This window comes from Ammospiza nelsoni, chromosome 13, assembly GCF_027579445.1.
Source record: "Ammospiza nelsoni isolate bAmmNel1 chromosome 13, bAmmNel1.pri, whole genome shotgun sequence".
NCBI lineage: Eukaryota > Metazoa > Chordata > Aves > Passeriformes > Passerellidae > Ammospiza > Ammospiza nelsoni.
This window is the reverse complement of record NC_080645.1, coordinates 13,410,713-13,429,091: the sequence shown is the minus strand read 5'-3', so window position 1 is coordinate 13,429,091 and position 18,379 is coordinate 13,410,713. Positions and strand designations below refer to the sequence as shown.

Genomic DNA, 18,379 nt, shown 5'->3' with positions numbered 1-18,379 from the left:
TTTTGCATTTTGATAATTTGGCTTTTCGATTGATCATTTATAGCACACCTGTTATGAACATGAACAAGGTCAAACTTTCTCTGGAAAAAGAGGTTCTCATTTATTAAAATAGCTACAAGGAATGGAATATCTAGGATAAGCCCAAGCACCCACACAGTGAGCCAAAAACGCTACCCACAAATGCACTGGGTTCTCCCCCAAAAGCAACTTTCCAAAAAGAAGAACCCCAACCCAACTAAACTCCCCCATTTATAGACCCCTTCGAGTCCAGGATTGCTCCATTACGGATCTGCATGGTGACTGGTCCATTTCCAGGCTCCTCATTCATCTTTAACTCTGTTCAGTCTGGACCAATCATTTCTGCAGGGCTTTGAATGATTGGTCAGATCTTCCATCCAATCCCTCTTTGACCTCACCTTGCCCTGCTGGACCTCCGTTCCACCAAACCCTGGACCCCCAAACTCTTAACATAATACAATTAATATAACATAATATATACAATATAATTTAACTCTACCCTAATTTAACATAACTTATCTTTTACCTATAACACACCCATCTGTTTAATGTCCACCAGCTGAAGCTGGCTGCTCAGATAGTACATTCTCCTACAGCAGCAAATGTTCACCCTCAGTGTGCATTTCATCTCCAAAACCAGGCTGTTAGTCAGAACCCAAATCTTCAATCTGATCGTATCCAAATTCCTTCAAAACCTCCTCTCGATACTTGTCCCATGTTCTTCTTCTGTAACATTGGTCCTCATCACTGAAGCTCTCTTCAGAATCTGCAGAGAAAGCATCAACACTTCTAGATTATCCCTTCTTTTTACTTAAAAAATTAGGTTAATCAGACTAGTTTAAGCTTCTTGAGAAACTAACGAAGTCTGATTAACTTCTGTATGAGCAGGGGTTTGAACTGTGCTTGAAGGACTCTGGGGTAGAGACTTCAGAAGGCAGAGGCAGTGTTTCACAAGCATGTGGACCCAAGTCACGGATTCCTTCTGTAAGCAAGCAAACCTTTGCAATTCCAGCAGCCTCAATGTGAGGCTCAAAATTTCTCAATTTTGTCTTTTCACGAGCACTAATTTCTCTTCTAGTTCCAAGAAAGATAATCCTTCTCTACAAGCATTTCACCATTTTAAGAGCAGAATCCTACCCCAGCAGTGCTCAGTTAAGTTGCTTTTTTAGGGATAGCATGTAAAAAAGAGGGGATGTATACATGCACAGCAGGAAAGCAAACAGCATTTATGACAGGTGTACCTTTTTCTCCATCTTCCTCAGGCAAGAATTCATCTTCCTCAGGATAATCATTACGCCAGTTATTTTCATCATTTTCATCATCTTCATCATCATACACTTCCTCTGGACCAGGATCATCATTTACCTGCATGTCAACACAAAACACAATGCTGAGTGTCTGTGCTTATAGTGAATGTTAAGTGAATTTTCATCCAGCTGTGCAATACTGTACAGACCAGAAAGAGCCAGGAAATACTGATGGCCAGCAGAAGTAATTCTGCAGTGACACAGGGCACACTGCAGGAGAATTTGGAGTTGTTACTGCATTCACCAGCACACTTCAAATCTGCTTGAGGTGAAAAATCAGTGAAGTCCCACATGTATGTGTTCCACTCTAGCACTTCAATGCTAATGTCTAGCTTAATCCTACTCACTTCAGCAGTAGTATAATAGATCAGGGAAGACAGAAAATAATTTCAGGCTCCCAATATACAAGTCTGTTAATCACAGGAACTATACAACACAAGACTAAACCTTAGATTAAACTTCCTAACTCCACAGTCACTGAAGAAGTATTATGAAAAAATCTCTGATATGAAGATTAAAGTCAAGTCCTCAAATAGTGCAAAAGTTGTGTGTTCCCCCTTGCTTTTGTTTTCATTCAGTCCTATTTACAATGCCATTTTAATGGCTGCCTCCTAACTGCAAGCAAGACATAAATGATGCAATTCTCCTGTGCCAAAATGGAATTGTCAGTTTGAAACCAGAGAGATTCTTCTCGTGACCTGAGCACCATCCCTTCCATTTTGTCATATGATGTCCTGGGATCAGGAGTAACCTGCAGGAACATGGGACTGGCAGTTACAAAAGGCCTCACACAAGAGGTCACTGAGCATACATGTAGTGTCTGCCTGAAAGGACCTTTCTTAGCATGGCAGCTTCCAAGAGCAGAATTTTAAACATCTTTTATTTGATGTCTTTCTAATTGAGAAAGATTGTTTTTTTCCGCACTCTTACCCATTCATATTCTTCTCTGTAGGGCTGTACAGAAAGGATATTTTCAATCCAGTCAGGGGCTGATGTTTCCTTATAGTAGATGTCATAAACATACTCATCCTCTTTGTGACCGTGTTCTTTACCATCTTCAGAAATGTTTAAACGCTCACGGATCATCTCTACTGCATTGCAGAGAATTGCATCTGGATTGGTCTTCTGCTGAGAAAAAACGAAAAAACGTTTCCACTAAATTCATACAAAGTCTCATTTACAGCCAACAGTTTTCAGATGAAAAGAGAACTTATCCATCAGACCAGGGCAAAGGAAAATAGGGTGGAACAAGGCCTTCCTTAAGCAGCAGCTATGCACACTGTCTGCTTGAACATTAGTGCACTCAGGATCCTCATGAAACATTGCAACTTGCTCCTTTAATAGGAGCTTTAACTAGGTGCACTAGTTAAAGCTCCTATTAAATAGTGGAATACTTAGAGTACAATAAAACTGCCACAGCAGTCTGCCCACATGTGCCACTCAACAGCCATACCAAAGCACTTCAAGTAGCCCAGGTTCATAGCTGACCTGTGGGTTTGCAGTGGTTACACTGGAATCTCCCACTGTCTCCTCTTCTTGTATAATATCAAACAGCTGGAATTTCCCACAGCAGTCTGAACTTTTATCCACAGCACTGCTCTCCTCTGGTGAAGCATCCTGCAGTGCTTCAGAGTCCAACCTGTCCCCGTGGGGCACAGCCTGTCCGTCTGCGGCAGGTGCAGCTGTGTGGGCACAGTGGGGCCGGTGGCTGGAAATGACCCGGTACCGCTTCTCCTTCCTTTCTGCCTGCCTGGCACAGCGCAGCTCCTGAAGGATTTGCTGGGTGCTTCCCAAAGGGGGCCGCAGGCTCTGAGCTGCCTTGTCCCGTGTGATGGCATCTTTAACGTATTTCTGAACTGGTTCGTTCTGGGGGAAAGGAACAAAGAGGAGGAGGAATGTAATGAAAACATCAATATAGCAAGTCATATTCCTTCCTGGAAGGGATGAAGAACTGCAATACCAGTAATCCTAACATTCAAGTAACTTCTACTATGACTTTAAGCAACATAATCATAATATTCTCTTGTTATAAGGGGAGAAAAGTCCCAAGATCTAGAAGTCCTAAGGCTATTTCAATTTGATTTTTAAACAACTTTGTGGTACAAAATAGCTCTCCAAAGAAAAACACATGCCTTTGGAAGACTGCAGCAGACCTAAATTTAGCGCACAATATCCTTTACTTTATCCTAAGAAGACCATTTCCCTATTCTTACTCAATAGAAAAGGCTGGATGGAGGCTGTTATCCCTGTAGGGCGGAGCTTCAGCATCTCTCTAGGCAGAAATTCAAGCTCTACTTATTGACTGTTGTGTAGCTTCCAAGTGAGGAAGAGTGTAGAAAAGTGTAGAGAAGCGAGTGCCGCGCACAGCCTGTCCCGGGGGCGGGTGCTGTGGGCCGGAGCTGTGCTCCTGCCGTGTCCGCGGCTGTCACAGCGCGGGAGGAGCCGCCGTGCCCTCGGTTAGCGGCAGCGGACGGCGCTGCCCGGGGCCGGGCTACTGTGCAGGGCAGCACAGCCAGAGCGGAGCCCCGAAAGGCCGCGAGGAGCAGCCAGAGAGAGGCGCTGCTTTGCAAACCCCTCCAGGAGCACCGGCCCAATCCGCCCGGCCCATTCCGCCCGGCCCGGCCCGGCCCGACCCGATACCTTGGAGGAGACGGTCGCTGCGAGCTTGAAGAGGTTGTTCTCTACGGGCTCGGCCCGGCGCCGCTTGCAGGCCAGAAGCAGCGCCTCGGCCGGCTCGGAGCCGCCGCGCTTCCGCCGCACACGCAGCACGGCCGCGCCCGCCATGGTGACTGCGAGAGGGCGGAGCGCCCGCACAGCGCCGGCCCCGCGGCTCGGGCTCAGCGGCGGCGGGGAGTGACGGCGTGTGCGGGACAGGGACACGCGGGGCCGGGGCGGGCACGAGCGGCGCTCGGGGCGGATACACGCGGTGTCCGGGGCAGGCACACGCGGCATCCGGGGCGGGCACACCCGCGGGGTTCAAGGTGGGCACACGCGGCATGTGGGAGCTGCCGGCCTGGGGCTCTGAGGAGGGACGAGCCCGCGGCTTCTCGGGCCCGCTGCGCTGGTTCCGGGCTGGGGATGGCGGGGAGCGCTCCGGCCGTGCCCCATCGCAGCTCGTTCCTGAGGCAGGGAAGGGCCGGGCCTGTGCCGGTTCCCCCTTGGGGACTCCGGGGGAGGGGCCGCCGCCGGCCTGATCCACTGAAGGGATGCTCTTCCATGAGGATTTACTGCTGTGTTGGTTTCTTTCCTGCGTTGTGTTCTCAGGGGTTACACCTGGATGATCTTCAGGGTCCCCTTTCAGTGCAGGGCTAGGTGACATATTTTAGCTTAAAACGTCCTTAGGAAAAAAGCATAAAGCGGTCACCAGTACTAATGGCTAAAACAGATGTAGTGGGGGAAATGTACAAGAGCTAAAGCGATACTTGTGTTTACTAAAAGTTTTATGCTTGGTTTGTTTTTGGTTTTTTTTCACAGCCAGCATTTGGTGTATTCTGTTGAAGTGAAAGCAAAGCTGCACACAATACATAAATAATACAATACGGCTTGAGATTGATCATGAAGACATTCTGTGGAAGAGCCAATCCAACCACTGGCTCGATGGAGTGGCTGGAAGAGGGTGAGGACTATGACTACCACCAGGAGATTGCAAGGTATGCTTGGAAAAGTGGCTTGTTCTGTTAAAGGCCACTGAAAAATGGGCAAATCCAACATTTTTTTTACGGGCAGCTTGGGGGTCTGTCTTTGTAGAAGTTCCAAGGGCATGAGGTGAACAGACTGTAGAATAGTCTAAATGTCAGTAAATGTGCCCAGTGGTGTACAGAGGAGAACTGTCAACGTAAAATGTTATAAACCATTCTCCAAGTAGTTTCCTTCTAACTTTTTAAATATGTTTTCTGTCCAGCTCATCCTGATACTGACAGTGTCTGAGCTGGGACAAAATGCATTTACCAAATTGCTTTTAAATGGCAGTGCAACATGTAACTGCCGGTTGTCTGTTCTTGGTGTAGCTTTTTAAGAGCTTAGTGTAATAGCCAGCGAAAGTGAGAAGATATATTTTGGGGTATTTTTGAGTAGTGGAACTCATGAAGAAATGGGAACCAAAGAAGTTTAAGTCTCAGTGTCTTTCGTTGCTGTGTAGGACTCTATGTGTGTCTCAGGTGCTACTTCACAGCTGTTTGTCCCTACATCTGTCTATCCCTTGGGTCCATTGCTGTGGAGAGGATTTGTGCCAGTGATTCATTAGTTGATTTATATGCTGATGGCCAGATCACTGAAATTACATTATCCCTTAGATTAGAGAAACACTTTAGGTCTTCCCAGAGTGTGTCAGTTTGTACATTTGTGGGGCACAGGGACCAGTTGCTTTGCAGAATGGAGTATTTAAACTGGAATATCTTTTATTGCAGGTCACGCTATGCAGATATGCTTCATGATAAGGACAGAGTAAGTACAGAACCAAAACCCTTTTGAATGGAGGGAAAAGAGCCATTGCATTTCTCTTGAATAGCTGTCACTGAAAAATAAAATGATCACATTTTTGTACTCTCTAAGGTACCAGACCTGCTCTTAAATCAACAAATGCCTTCTTACATCTGACTTTACTGTTCTGTTGTTTACTGCAGAACATTTTTATATTCAGTAGCCAGTTTTGCTCTTCTGTGTTTGAGATTTTTGACAGAGCGCTCGTTAGATGAAATTTCAAAGGTTGTAAAAGTGGAGCTGGGCTTCTAAGTTTTTATAGGAGTATATGTAAGTTTGTTCTTCTGTGGTATTTCTACCATATGTACAGGCATGATGAAGTCTGGAGTGAATAGTTCAAATGTTCATTTTCCTCTAGCCATTAAGTCAGCCTTCCATCAATAACATTTTGAAAGATTTTTTTGGTGCCTCCACAATGAATATTGATTTCATATTGAATTAAAACTTGTCAGTGGGATAAGGCATTTAATAAACTTTGTAGAGGCAGCAGGTTGTGTGTGAGTGATAAAAACAGCTATTGGAATTATATGTATCAAAGTTGTTGACTAGAATTGTTGAGAAGGGGGTCCAGCAGACCTTCCAAATGTATAATCAAAGGTTGTCTATTCCTTGGAAAGGCTAGATAAATCATTTGGAAAGGAATATCTTACAGTAGGTTGTTATAAAGAAAATATAACCATATAAATCTGTATCTTGTGGCTGACAGCATTTATTTTCTTCCTGTTGTTGATGCTTATAGCTCTGTTTAATGGCCTGTAACTAAAACCCAGAATTTACACAGGTTTAATTCTCATGTGTGAACTTTTTTGAGTAAATGAAGAGAGGAATCTAAACAAGATACTTCAGCTCTTGTACTGCCATAGGGAGAATATGACTATTTGAGTGGTCCTGCAGGGGAAAATTAATCAGAAAACCTGTATTATCTCCCATGGATCTGATTATTATTTACTTGGGAAAATATATGACATTTGGAAATCATACATAGGTTATGAATAGCTGATTGACCAATAGTAATATGAACATTGTGATAAATATTAATGTACTTTAAATGGGCTGGTTCTGTCAGTTACACTTGTTACTGCTGAAAATGGCTTTGGTGTGACTGCTTGGCATGAGGAGTGTCTGTAGGACTTTTTCTGATTATAAACTCACAGTCAAAGAGTGCAAGATTTCTGCACAAAAATTAAAAACATAAATGGATAAAAGGTTGCTGATTTTTTTTCTTTTCCACAGAATGTGAAATACTACCAAGGTATTCATGCTGCAGTGAGCAGAGTAAAGGAGAGAGGTGAGAAAGCAATTGTGCTGGACATAGGGACTGGCACAGGACTCCTGTCCATGATGGCAGCTTCAGCTGGGGCAGATTTCTGCTATGCCATTGAGGTGAGTGTTTGTTAGGGGTTGCACATATTCAATATGTTCTTTGGGATGCTCTTATTTTCAGGTTGTGTACTATCTCTGTTATTTTTGTTCTGAATGAAACAGAAGTTCTCTTGACAATTACACTGTTAATACAAGCAGTGAGTATTTCATTGCTGGGTGTTTTGGTTTCATTGACATAGTGGCTTGAGCACATGTAAGTCTTTAGGGGCTTCTGTTGATGCATGTATAGGTATCTTTATTTTTACAAAGAAATGAATTTGTTTAATGTAAATGCTGCAGTATTAATGTGTATTCTTGTGTTTCAAAAGTTAAATTGGAGTAGCCTTTGGAGGCAGCCAATAACTAACAGTGAAGCTCTGAATTTTTCAAGTGAGGCTCATTGCCTTGTTTCATGGTAATGAACTTCAAACATAGGAAAAGATAAGAATATGTTAATTTTTTTTTCAGAATTAAATATATTGCATTTTGTGTAGGTGCCCTTCCATTTTTGAAAGCTGACTTGAAGGGAACCATTTTGTTGCACTCTCGCTGTTCACAGGTGTTCAAGCCCATGGCTAATGCTGCTGTGAAGATAGTGGAGAAAAATGGTTTTTCTGACAAGATCAAAGTAATCAACAAGCATTCCACTGAAGTCACAGTTGGCCCAGGTGAGAAAAGTAGGCTAGGCTTAAAAAAATGGGCAAATACCTGAAAATCGTGAAGGAAAAGGTCTTACTGTTATTTCTTACACCTTTTTTTTGATTAAAACAAGTGTATTGAGTGCACTGAGGGAGCTGGGATGCGTTCAGGTTGGAGAAGAGGAGGCTTAGGCAAACCCTCATCTCTACAGCTGAAAGGAGTTATTGGGTGAGAAAGGTGAGGGTTGGCCTCTTCTCCCAGGTGACAGGATGACAGGAAATGGCCTCAAGTTGTGCCAGGGAAGGTTTAGATTGGAGATTCGGAAAATTTCACAGGAGGGGTGTTAAAGCATCAAAAAGACTGCCTAGGGAAAGGGTAGAGTCAGCATCCCTGGAAGTGCTCAAAAACATGTGGATATGGCACATGGGGACATGGGTTAGTGGTGGGACATGGTGATGGTGCTGGGTTAGTGGTTGGACTTTAGATCTTAAAGGTCTTCTCCAACCTTAAGGGTTCAGTGATACTTTACATTCTAGAAAGTAACACTGGAAATCTACTTTGGAAGAAAGTGTTCTGGTAATATTTCAGTAACCATTTGTATTTCAAATGGAAAATAATTTCCAGTCTTCTGCAGACTCTTTAACAGGAATAAGTTTTTAATTACTTGTGTATTCAGGTAAAAGATTTAACATTTCAATGTTAATTTGTATCTTTCAGATGGAGATATGCAGTGTCGAGCAAACATCCTTGTAACAGAATTATTTGATACAGAGCTGATTGGAGAAGGAGCTTTACCAACCTATGAGCATGCACACAAATATCTTGTACAGGTAAGAAAATATAGGGAATGTGTCACATCTATCACTACAGAAATTTTTCTGCCTTTTTTTGAAGTAGGATAGAGATTATACAGAACTTAGGCTTCTGTATCTCTTGGTAAATACACCATCAGCTCTGCTAGTTTCTTATTCAGTCAATAATTTACTAGATTCATTCCTAGAATAAAGCTATTTGAGTTCATATTGTAAGTCACAGGCTCTGAAAGTACACCTAGTTGCTTTGTGTTGAAACCAATAACTTACTGGTTAACAAATGTCTTTCAGAAAGGCATCCAGTTCTGATTTGAAGTTCTCCTTAATAATAACTTTGTCCCAAGATATTTTAAAAAATTATGCTAAATTTGATGAGCTTTACTTCCAGGCATTGATACATTTTTGGTTGGATATTTTTTCTATTGTGTTTTTACTACTCCATGTGCATTTTGCATGTGAAAATATTTTAACAGTGTATTTAAATAACAACTCTTTTTTTGGACTTATAATCTATGGGTATAATTTTGGAGCTTTCTCTTTTACATTTTCTAATATTTTCCCTTCATTAAAATGTGGATGGCAGAACTTCGTTTAGGTTTCCAAGTTTCCATTCATGAGTTTAGAAGACACCATATAAAGACAGTAACACTCCATAACTTTGTACTGCTTTCTATATAGAACTCTTAATTGCAATTAGTCTTTTTTCTGTTAATGCATTGTTTTTGAACTTCATGGTTCGCTCTTAGTGCTTAGTGGGATTTTAGGACAACTTGTATGTTTTCCACTCTTTAAACATGGATACAAAGTTGTCCTTGCATAAATATTTAAACCATTATTTTTCTTATTTTCTCATTACAATCAGTAACTCTCTTTTACTGTTGATAGCTTAGTAGTTTTCTGTCCTGAGAAGCTCAAGCTAGATCTCTTATTTCAGAACAATAAAGGAAATGCAATTTTAACTGAGGCTAGTCAACTGATAATATTGCATGATTAATGAAGAAATCTGGCCTTGCTGAAGCACACTGAACAGGACAGATATGTGTATTCTGTTTCACAGAGAGACAAATTGCTCTAATGTTACAAAAGTCTCTAAAATAACTTGTATTTTAGATTTCAAAGCTCCCAGTCCAACTTTTCTTTAAATGAGATTGAATTTCAGTTGATTTAATCTCACTTATGTCAATAAGTGAAACTTGTTGAATGTATTTACCCTTTGTTTTGAATACTCAGGAAGGATGTGAGGCAGTGCCTCACAGGGCAACAGTCTATGTCCAGTTAGTGGAATCCAGAAGAATGTGGTCCTGGAAGAAACTCTTTCCTGTTCATGTTGAAGCAGAGGATGGTGAAAAAATACTTGTTCCACCTTCAGAAATGGAGAACTGTCCAGGTCTTCCTTCTGTTTGTGATATCCAGCTGAACCAGATGCCTTCAGGTGACTTCAGTACCCTTAGTGATGTGGTGAAAATGTTCAGGTAAGGGAGATATTGTTTTGTTCAAAACAAAGTTATCCTCTTATGCCTTTCATATAAGCTGTGTACTGAGCTTAAGAAACTGATGAGAATTTCTGAAGAATTCATTTTACAATTTCCTTTCTAATATTTCTTTTTACAATTTTCATGCTTCCCTGCAGTGTGGATTTCAGTAAGCCAGTACAGAGTGCTTCTACCTGCTATAGAGTGCAGCTGGAGGCTGTGAAATCTGGCAAGGCACAAATTGTACTTTCCTGGTGGGATATTGACATGGACCCCTCTGGGATGATAAATTGCTCAATGGCTCCCTACTGGGTAAAACCCACTTCTGCTTTGCAGGTAAAATACTGAGCCTTCAGATACCATTGTCAGATGACTGAGCAATCCTTTGGAGTACTGGGGGATTTAAGCAGCTCTGCCTTAAATTGCTTAGGAACTTTGCTTAGGAACTTAGTATTTAATGTATTGGAAGATGCTAAATAAGCAAATTGTAGAAATTTTAGCTATGGTATATGCCCATTTGAGGTTTTCTTTAATGGTAAACATTAAACAGTGATCTTTTTTGTAAAACTTAAAGACTGAAGTTGTTCTTCCAGATATCGTTATTTCTTTTATGTTCAAGAAATAAAAATGTCCATATCTTTTTCCTTAACTAGTCTCTGTCTCTGGTTAAAATGTTAGTCTGTGCTTTGCTTCCTTGTAGTTCTTCTATTAAATTTCCAAGTAAGTTTTATGTTCATGGTAGTATATTTATACTCTCATTAAAACAAAAGAGGCTGTTGTAGGAAAGTGCTGGATTGTTATGGATAATTACAGAGATACTATCACTATTAAGTCAGATTGCTGTGGTTTTTGTGAGTGAATTTACCAGTAGGATGAACTTTGTCAAAAGGAAGTTCAAAGGACAAAATGATTGTCTACAATTAGCATGTTTGAGAATAAAATTTGAAATTATCAATTTGGAGGTGTTCAGCTTAGACTGACTGATCAGCATAGGATATTTGCAGTGCAAAAACCAGCTTTTTGAAACACATAGTAGTTGTGCTGTGATCAGAGTGACACTAAGTGACAATTCTGGGTGCATGAGGCTGTCAGCAGTTCAGGTTTCTAACACAAGTTAACCATGGAGGGTAAACAGCATTAATAAATGCAAAGCAATTTTGGGTTGTTTTTCATTTGGTTGCAGTAGAAGCTTGGCCAGTGAGCAAGCCAATGGTCTTGGATTTATTCTGTTGCAAGAAATCAATATTATTCAATGTGTGATATTGGTCTTTATTCAGCCTTGCTAAATTGAACAAGATTCTTTAAATTAATCCTGCATTTTCAAAATTGTACCCATTCTTCCTAATTGATTTCCTGCTATTTGTTTACTTTCCATTTGCTATTTATGAGTGAGTTTCTGAGGTTTTGTATATCAACCCTTTTCAGTGGAGGGATCACTGGATGCAGTGTGTTTATTTTCTTCCACGTGAGGAGCCAGTTCTGCAGGGTGAGAAGCTGCACCTGACTGCCTGTCGTGATGAGTACTCTGTGTGGTACAACCTGCAGAAAGCCAGGTAACAATCTGGGTGTGGAAAAGACTGCTCTCTTACTCAGGCTGCAGTATTTGCTGCACTTAGAGCATCTCCTTTTGTAGAAATGCAAGATTAGAACCTAAAAAGTAGAAAAATATTAAAGGCTAATATGGGCAATGCACAGGTGAAAAATACACATTATGCCTAAAAACTCAGTTGGACTGCAAGGTCCTGCCTCGTACCTGGTTCCATTCTTTGAAAAGAAGCATAAAGCAATCATGGTTGGTTCCTGGAAATCGTAAAATACAGCCCAGCTGAAGTGGCATACTGGTAAGGAAGTGAAATAATTGCCATTCCATTTCCATTTTCTATTTTCCTAGTCAGCACTGTCTTTTTGAGATTACTGCTTTTTGCTCAGATTAAAAAGGGCTTAATCATGTTGGTTGTCATGGCAATTGCAGCAAACATTTTTAAAACCAGTGCTAGCTTTAAAATGTCTGAATCTGCTGTGCCTTTTTTACTTTGGAATCCAAAATCCAAACAAGTAACTGTTTGCTGAAAGGGCAAAGCCTAAAGTAACTAACCATCACAGTTAGTGGTGAAGTGGGGGATGGTTCTTGGTTTTGTCTTTTAAAGAAGGTGAAAATTCTTTTTGACCCCTCTTCATTTGGAAATGCAGAGTTACAGAAATGTCTCTGGAGAGCCAGGAGCTTCAAAAAAGTGACAGCAGAGTTTGTATTCATTACTGTGCATATCAGCCAAAATGCATCAATGTGCTGTTTACAAAAATGTCTTACTGATGCTGTGGTTGATACTACACTGAGTTTTTTTCCAGAGAAGGGGAGAGCAGAGCAGATGAAGAGGAGCAGAAAGCAGATGTCTGTGTGCAGAGTCCTGTCTGTAGGTGTCGTGCCCATCTGCTGTGGAACAGGCCCCGCTTTGGGGAGCTGAACGATCAGAGCCGGACACGCCAGTACGTCAAGTCCTTGAGGAAAGTGAGTGCTTGCTGCCTGCAGGTTCTCTTGGCTCCTCTGAGGGATGCACACCCTGGTTTATTTACATAATTATTTATGGAATTTGTTTGTCCCCTGCAAAGGACTTTGCTCACAAAGTGTATTTTTCTTCCATCAGCAGATGGAAGTTACAGTTTTGTCTTGAAAGCTTTAGTATTAAATTTGTAAATGGTAAGCAGCCATTTTTAATAGGATTTGTAGTAGCTCTGTGTGTTTGTTAGACATAGTATTGGCAGTTGAATAAAGACATCCATTACATTTTTGAGCAAACTTTTTCAGACCTAAGCCAAAGGCATTACATGACAATTTTTTTACAGTTATTTGGTATGAAAGTGTATAAAGTGTGGAAAGTTTTCCCTCTGCAATAAGAATAACAATGACTATTTGTTTTCTGTAGGTTCTGAAAACAGATAGCATTTGCCTTTGTATCAGTGATGGCAGTCTGCTGCCTGTGCTGGCTCATTATCTTGGAGCAAAGCAGGTACAGTACTTTGTCCTGTTTTTCAGATCTTTGCATTTTAGCTTGGTATTTTTCTCTCATGGAGTTCATTTTCAGCTCATTATTTAACTATTTCCAGTGCCTCTTCAGGGACAAGTGAGGAATAGACTCACATTGTGCTGAAGGGGTGGTTAAATTAATCTCTGGTCAAGCTCAAGTCTAGGAAGATGATAATTACCAGATTTGACATTTCCCAGTTTGTAGTTTTGAGGGAAAGTGCTGTTCCTTATTCCCCACCGCTTCCTGTTTGCCATCTTGTTTTTCTGAAGAAGTTCTATGGACCTAAATGTCTGGGAGGGTATTTTTCTTTTATGTTTGCAATTCCATAATTACATTTATTACCTAGTCTGGAGTGGAAGATCTGTAAGAGCCAAGTAGGAAGCAGTAAGAGTACTGGGTCTGTGTGTGGCTGAGAGCTGCCTGGCTGTCTCACACACATAAATGCCCTGCTTGATGGGGAGCTCTTTAAACTAAAATCTGTTAGAGCTGAATTGAATATCTGGGAATGTGTAATGTAATATAATCCTGAGGAATGTAGCATATTTCCTAACAATTCATCAATTTTGGATAAAAACTAATTTTTTTCTTACTGCAAAAGTCTTCTGAGCACTTTCCAGCTGATACAGTCAGGTTATACTAAGCAGTATTTACAGTTTGGCACAGTGGTGATATGCCTTCATTTGTTCATGAGTAAATATGTGCTTGGGACAAATGTTAATGTGCTGTGTGCAACTTAAAAAAGGAAAATAAGTATTGGCATTCTGTTGGTTTTTTTGGTTTTTTTTTTTATAGCTGTGAAAACAGTATTTAGCCTGTAGTTTTGGTGGGTGTTTTGTTCTTTTAGAAGTTCATTATAGTGCGAATATATGCATGGTTCTTATGAACTGTGCTCACTAGGGCATCGAAATCTTGCTTCATTCTTCAGTTACATAAACTTTTAATTAAAACTATAAAGCTAGTTTGACTAACTGCGTATTTTCATTAGGTGTTTACCTTAGAAAATTCTGGTGTGGCCTGTTCTGTCATGGAAAAAGTGAGTATTCCATTTTCTGTTAAAGCTGGATCTCTCCTTGCAAGGTGCATGCAGCCTTCAAGAATAGACTTGTTTCATCCTCATGAGTTATGGCAGGCAGTTTTGTTAAAATTTCTTTTGGCTGCTGGGTTTTTTTTCCTTATTTATTTTCAATGAAATTGTTATTTTGGACTCAATTGTGGCTTTTGATAAAGACAGTGTGTTACTTTTTGATTTTAGATTTTTAAAGCAAATAATCTTGAAGATAAAATTAAAATAATAGAAGTGCGACCTGAGTTGCTGAAGCCTTCTCATTTGGAAGATAAAAAGGTATGTTACAGTTGTCCATGATACTGAATTTTAGGGGTTGGTAGGGAGCAGAAGGTAAAAATGAATTGTTACCACAATGAATTCTGTTATATCCCAATTAATCTAAAATTTAAGTGTTTCACACCATGTGCCACTAAAATTAGAGACTAAAGAATGTGGGAGGGTTGTTGCTTTGTTTTTGAAGGGTCTGACTTTCCCTGCTGCATAATTGCCTCAGTAGTTAAAGCAGTTTAACTGGTTCTACAAGGCTGTAACTTTCACAGGCCACTCAAGAAGATTGCAATCTATTTGGAAGTAATAACATACTTCAGAACCTCAGAATTCTGTGACTCATTACAAAGCCTTCCAAACTCAAATTCAATATTTTCTCACAAACTTTGTTGCAGGAAAATTCAATTTAAAATGTGGTAGTTAACCCACAGAACAATGTCCAGTGTGCTGAATGTGCAGTGTACAACAATTAAATCCCTATGGAGCAATCTAGATGATTTCACTTAATATATTGCACTGGCAACTATTGGAAGATCTAAACAGCCTGTGTTGTGAGTTGTTGTTCTTTATTATAATGCTTTTTATCTCTTCCCTCCTTTGCCAAGATTTCTGTCCTGGTGGGAGAGCCGTTTTTCACTACAAGTTTGTTGCCATGGCATAACCTGTATTTTTGGTATGCCAGGACAGCTGTGAGCTCTCACCTTGCCAGCAATGTCACTGTCCTGCCTCAGTCTGCTTCTTTGCACATGATGATTGTGGAGTTCCAGGTGAGATAGATACATAGTATGTGGTTTGTTTTTGAATGTCTAAGCTACAGCTAAAATTATTGCAAGATTTCCCATTTCCTTTGATAAAGCCAAACAAAATGCTGTTGTTTCTTCCAGGATTTGTGGAGAATCCGGAGTCCCTGTGGCATCTGTGAAGGTTTTGATGTCCGGACTATGGATGATATGATTAAAGTAAGAAAATCAGTTTCACCATAAGTCTTGGCAAAACAAAAAATCAGTTTGGCTTAATCAAGCATTTAGTGACTGTTGAAAAACTTGTGTATTAGGCAGAACACCATTGTTTGAGATTCATTTTTATCAGCTTCTAGAGCTTTGTTCTAGATTAATTTGGAGGAGTATAGGCAGTTGTAGAATGGAGTTCATGGTGTGGAAAAAGAAAATTTCAGTGCATTGTGTTTGAAAGTGCCCATTTCTGTTTCAGGGCTGAGGGCCCCAGTCACAGCATTTGGTTTCATGCATGTAGGACATTTTCTCCCTTATGACTAAGTGCAGTCCTGCTCTTTTGCAGCTTTATTGCTTGAATACTCTGGGTGTGCATTTCTCCTGTTTTCAGTTAATTTTATTCCTTCCTTTTTTCAGGATTCTCTGAATTTTAGGGAATCCAAGGAAGCAGAACCTCACCCACTGTGGGAATATCCCTGCAAGTCACTCTCAGAGCCCCAGGAAGTTCTGACATTTGACTTCACAAAGACTGTCCCAGAGCACTGTCTCAGCACAGAGGGCTCTGTGAAGCTCTTAAGGTCAGTTTTCTCACTGCAATAAATATTTTTGTCATCATCCATTTCTTTACCTCCCAGTAAAGCTCTTTAGAGGAGTTGAGTTTAGAGCTCCTTTAAGTGTATTACACTTAACTGGTGTAAATGTACTTGGCAGTTTTAATAATGTGACCTAAGATTGTGGAAGTTGCCCTGGCACAAGCTTCCTGTGGATATTCACACTAGGCTATAACAATAATACAATAATGTTTGATATTATTAGATTAGATAATATACCTCTGTTTAAAAAAACAACATTTTAATAGCTCTCACCATGATTTAAATTTTAAATATATTAATTTATAGTTTAGAGAAAATAAAATATTACCTGGATTTTTTTAGTGTTTCTGTTCAGAAAAAGCTTCTACTTAGCTTGTCAAATTATTGTGTTTAATAATTAAACTTATTATGTTTAATAGCTTTAAAATTATATGCTAGTAGCTTATAATTGTTGTGTATATGTTAATAGCTTTTAATGTATATGTTATTCTTTCTTCTAACTATAATCCTGACAGTTTATATTTTGCCACATCTTCTGAGATACTTTCCACTATAACCGTGGATTGTACTTAATTCTATTCAAACTTGAAATGCTGTAAAGAATTTAAAAATGAGAAAGCTTTATTTTTTTAACTATCTAGAACTTACATAGCTCAAACACTGCTGTGTTTCTCATTCAACAAAATGAGAAAATCAAGCTTTCATAGACTGCAGAGCCATCTGTGGGGTCTCTGTGCCTTTGCAGCAGTTGTGTTTTCAGGCAGCACAGTGGCATGGCCTCTGCTTCTTGTGGAGCAGGCACTTGAAGTGACACCATGTGTGTGGTAAATATTTCCTCTAAATTCAGAGTCAGTAGAAGCTGGGGTCTCTAAAGGAAGTTCCCAGCTTATCTGTGTAATTCATGCCATGTTACTCAGTGCTGGTTAAGTGGCTGTGCTGCTGAGCAGATGTAGTTATGACATGTTCTCTTCCTTGCCTTTTTTTGGATTTCATATCTGCAAATACTTTAAAGTTTCTGCCCCCAGTTACCAACTCAGTCAGCTGTTCAGCTTTCTTTCAAGGAAGGAAGTTGTTCATGCTTTTGCAGCTCTCAGTTAAGCACTAGTGCAGTGTTTAAGCTGCCAGGATTGTGGAAAGTGACAGTTTCTATCCTGCATCTCTCCCCAGGAAAGGCAAGAGCCATGGAGCAGTTCTGTGGATGGAATATCATCTTACTGCTGATATCTCTGTTAGTACAGGACTGATGAAACTGTCCAATGAAAAGGTATATCTTCATTTTAATTCATTATGTTAAAGTCTGTAGGATTGCAGAGGGTCTCCGCTGGCCGTGCTTGGGTTGTGTAGTACCCCTTCTCACACTGTTTGGTCATTGTGTCATCAGAAGTACTAAAATTATCTGTTCATGTTTTTATGGGGAGCAGGGTTGTACCTTAAAATGGGAGAGTCTGATTTGCATCCAAATGCTCCCTAGTTTGGAATCAAATTCAGAATTTAAATGGGATGCTAGGTCAAAGCAGAGTTTTTTCATACAAATAACCTCAGTTTAACAAAACCAAAAATTTGGAGAGGAAGGAGTAAGCATTTTTAGTATTCTCTCTCAGTATTCTTTGACCAAATCCATTTTTAGGTCAGTGACTTCAGTGTGTGGTGTAGCAGATGGTTTTTCAAGTTATGGGTTCCATAGTGGAGTGGATGGCAGTGTAAATGATAACTGTTGATCATTGTGTGTTCAGCTGGGAGCAAGAACTCTGACTGCGTTGTTACTCTATAATAATATTGAAGATTTTGACTTCTTTCACTTTAACTCTCTCCTTTAGGGAAACTGTGAATGGAATCCCCACTGCAAGCAAGCTGTTTATTTCTTCAGCTCTGTTATTGAATCAGAAATTCTGTCGGACCCTACTGCTGTCGAATACGCTATGAATTTTGACACAAAGACAGGAGAGATTGCCATGGATTTCAAGCTATTATAAAATTCTTTCCTCCTGCTCATATTCCTAAATTATAATAAACATACAGCATTTCCTTTTTTTGTACAGCAGAAGTTTTCTTTCGTTGTGTTCAGAGAGCAAACTTTTCTTTAACATGCTTCTAACCTTTATGGGTTTGTTTTCAAAATACAGTTAGTGAGGTAGAGAGGAGCCATTTCTTAGGGGCAGGAATTCTTGTCAGGAATTATATACATATATACACACATGCTTCTCATCATCTCTTCCAGGGTTTTATATAGTGCTAAGGAGGTACAGAACAGTTGATTTGACAATAGCAGCTGGTTATTGCATGGCATATCATTGGATGAGGACACCAGGCCTTACACTGACATTAGAGAAAAGTGAGTTAAACACTTCTATTTCTAGGCTGTGCTCTGTCACTGTAAAATGGGAAATAATC

General features: G+C 40.2%; 2 protein-coding genes across 4 annotated transcripts; one reads left to right on the top strand and one right to left on the bottom strand.

Moving 5' to 3' along the window:
• Positions 1-98: 98 nt before the first annotated feature.
• SLC7A6OS (solute carrier family 7 member 6 opposite strand) lies at positions 99-4,205 on the bottom strand. Its single transcript, XM_059481718.1, has 5 exons — positions 3,966-4,205; positions 2,814-3,191; positions 2,256-2,450; positions 1,260-1,383; positions 99-784 (listed from the first exon to the last, which is right to left on the bottom strand). The coding sequence occupies exons 1-5, from the start codon at positions 4,107-4,109 to the stop codon at positions 663-665; spliced, it is 963 nt and encodes a 320-aa protein (XP_059337701.1). The 5' UTR covers positions 4,110-4,205; the 3' UTR covers positions 99-662.
• On the top strand, positions 3,609-18,032 carry PRMT7 (protein arginine methyltransferase 7). Of its 3 annotated transcripts, none has more exons than XM_059481716.1 (18): positions 3,609-3,998; positions 4,804-4,975; positions 5,732-5,768; positions 7,038-7,187; positions 7,726-7,834; positions 8,523-8,635; positions 9,848-10,089; positions 10,248-10,425; positions 11,515-11,642; positions 12,436-12,595; positions 13,011-13,094; positions 14,098-14,145; positions 14,365-14,454; positions 15,051-15,212; positions 15,330-15,404; positions 15,813-15,973; positions 17,156-17,252; positions 17,806-18,032. In XM_059481716.1, exons 2-18 carry the CDS (start codon positions 4,881-4,883, stop codon positions 17,959-17,961), a joined length of 2,085 nt encoding a protein of 694 aa, XP_059337699.1. In that variant the 5' UTR covers positions 3,609-3,998; positions 4,804-4,880; the 3' UTR covers positions 17,962-18,032. The 3 variants fall into 3 exon arrangements, with proteins under 3 accessions (XP_059337699.1, XP_059337698.1, XP_059337697.1); XM_059481715.1 differs by having other exon boundaries at positions 4,800-4,975; XM_059481714.1 differs by lacking the exon at positions 3,609-3,998 and adding an exon at positions 4,152-4,306 and having other exon boundaries at positions 4,800-4,975.
• The last annotated feature ends 347 nt before the right edge of the window (positions 18,033-18,379 follow it).

What these genes read in the sequence shown, in the direction of transcription:
- SLC7A6OS (XM_059481718.1), bottom strand. Translation starts at nt 4,109, where the DNA reads ATGGCGGGCGCGGCCGTGCTGCGTGTGCGGCGGAAGCGCGGCGGCTCC. An exon ending in TAACCACTGCAAACCCACAG is followed by an intron (nt 2,451 to 2,813) that starts GTCAGCTATGAA and finishes TTTTCTCAGCAG; the next exon opens with AAGACCAATCCAGATGCAAT. An exon ending in ACAGAGAAGAATATGAATGG is followed by an intron (nt 1,384 to 2,255) that starts GTAAGAGTGCGG and finishes GTTGACATGCAG; the next exon opens with GTAAATGATGATCCTGGTCC.
- PRMT7 (XM_059481716.1), top strand. Translation starts at nt 4,881, where the DNA reads ATGAAGACATTCTGTGGAAGAGCCAATCCAACCACTGGCTCGATGGAG. An exon ending in TACCACCAGGAGATTGCAAG is followed by an intron (nt 4,976 to 5,731) that starts GTATGCTTGGAA and finishes CTTTTATTGCAG; the next exon opens with GTCACGCTATGCAGATATGC. An exon ending in TGAAGTCACAGTTGGCCCAG is followed by an intron (nt 7,835 to 8,522) that starts GTGAGAAAAGTA and finishes TGTATCTTTCAG; the next exon opens with ATGGAGATATGCAGTGTCGA.